This window comes from Condylura cristata, unplaced genomic scaffold, assembly GCF_000260355.1.
Source record: "Condylura cristata isolate star-nosed mole 26May11 unplaced genomic scaffold, ConCri1.0 scaffold00017, whole genome shotgun sequence".
NCBI lineage: Eukaryota > Metazoa > Chordata > Mammalia > Eulipotyphla > Talpidae > Condylura > Condylura cristata.
This window is the reverse complement of record NW_004567118.1, coordinates 22,588,887-22,590,802: the sequence shown is the minus strand read 5'-3', so window position 1 is coordinate 22,590,802 and position 1,916 is coordinate 22,588,887. Positions and strand designations below refer to the sequence as shown.

General features: G+C 39.8%; 1 protein-coding gene across 1 annotated transcript; it reads right to left on the bottom strand.

Annotated features, from left to right (window-relative positions):
* Window positions 1-125: 125 nt before the first annotated feature.
* On the bottom strand, window positions 126-455 carry LOC101630745 (60S ribosomal protein L23a-like). The gene has a single exon (XM_012726077.1). The coding sequence runs from the start codon at window positions 453-455 to the stop codon at window positions 126-128; it is 330 nt and encodes a 109-aa protein (XP_012581531.1).
* Window positions 456-1,916: the final 1,461 nt, after the last annotated feature.

Genomic DNA, 1,916 nt, shown 5'->3' with positions numbered 1-1,916 from the left:
AATTTAGAATTAGCCAGCTGGACTCAGTTTAGATAATTGCAATTTTGTTGATAACATCATTGTCAGGAGTCAGTCCAACATATGCCTCCTTCTCACTTTGGGTCCAATCAGGATGTTGACGTTGGTCAGTTAATATCATGGACCTTTTTCATGCCCTGTTTGATCCTGTGCTTGTTGGTCTTGACATTCACAAGTGTGTTGCTGTCTTCTGTCTTCTTTGTGGCTGACACAGGAGGAAGGGGGAAGTTAATAGTGGTCAAGCTTGTTTCTCCTTGAGGTGCTCTTCCAAGGGTATTTGCACCACCTTCAGTCAAGTGTCTTGAGCAGCCAGAATGGTGGCTGTCATTTGGATCTTTTTGTGTATGGCTACAAGTACCTGTGAACATGGCTTTCTTGGTCTTCAAAGCTTGGGCTTGGACTTTGTCTTTGGGAAGCTCAGGTACTTCCTTTTTCATTGTTGCACCAACTTGATGAAAAGACAAAAATTATTCCTTCATCTTTTCACACTGTCTCCAACTTTTCCCTGAATCCTGTTGGTCCAGTTTTTAAGTCTGCTGCAAATCTGATGAACTCCCATCAGACATGTATCCTGTTAATTGACCCAAGGCATCTTTCTCTATCATTTGCATCATAGAAGCTACTTCCTCGCTGGCCTCCTTGGTTCTGTGCTTGTCCACTTTAGCACTACATTTACAAAGTAATTCCAGGGGTCCTTTTATAACCTGAGTTGGGTCATATTACTTTTCTGTTCAAAGACCAGCAGCAATTCCCCATTTTAATCTCATTCAAGTGAGAAGTCATTCTTAGCTGCAAAATTTTGTGTTCCTAAATCTTTATAAAATACAATACCCATTTCTGTTTTCAAAAATCCTGGGTAAGCTGAGGACACAGAGAATTCCCAAACCAGATAATCTAACTATTAGAAACAACTTCATATATATAACTTGTCCTAGTGAAATATTAAAAACATTTCTAGTAAAAGTCATTCAAAAAAATCATTCAAAAAATTAAGAACAGAACAGTAATAAAAATATTGTGACGTATCTGGTAATTGAAGCCTTCCCAGCAAGTTGGAGGATGTGGTGAGCGATGTGGTGTGGAGAGATCACAGGTCCTACCCCCTCCAGGAACCTGCAGCACAGTGAGTCCTCCTCTTTCCATCCTTTGGTAGTCAGGTCTCTGGAATGTGGCTTAAGTTGGGTCACAGGGTCCTTTCCCCAGAAGTTTGGAGCACAAAGGAAGGAACCGTCCAAATGTTGAAACTTTCCATATGATTCTACAGTCTACTGCAGTAGTATTCCATTCCAAAAATCACTTCTTTTTTGCTTAAAACAGAGTTAATTTTTGTTACTTGGAATCAAGAACCTGGGCTGGTACACTGAGGCTTCCACATAGAAGCAATTTAAAGCCTTTTTCCTAGCTACACACTGCCTAGCATGCATTTCTTGTGGTAATCCACTCACTCATTACCTTACCCAACTCTGCTTGGGAACTGAGAATGCAAAAATGCTAAAGGTGTAGTCAGTGAACTTTCAGGTTAGTTGAGGTGGGGTGTGGAAGCCCTTACTGAAATCAATCCAGTAGTCAAAACCTGGGTCAAAACCAAAGTACGTTAGTGTATTTAACTCATGTGTCAATAAGCCACTTGAAGAACCAAAAGAAGTTTAGATTCTGGTTACCATTCTTATTAAAAATGTGATAAAATTCTAAGACAGAGGGTTATTGAAGAATGTTGCCACCAGCATGACCAGCCTAGGATTGCACTGTGTGCTCTGAAATTCAAAGCCCAAACTGCTTTTAACCCATTAAAACGGTTACTTGGAGTTTTGAACAAGAACTTTTAGATGATTTATGGAAGCAGTTAATAATGGTTTGGATAATGAACCCATTTTAAGATGTGATGCATACTTTCTCCA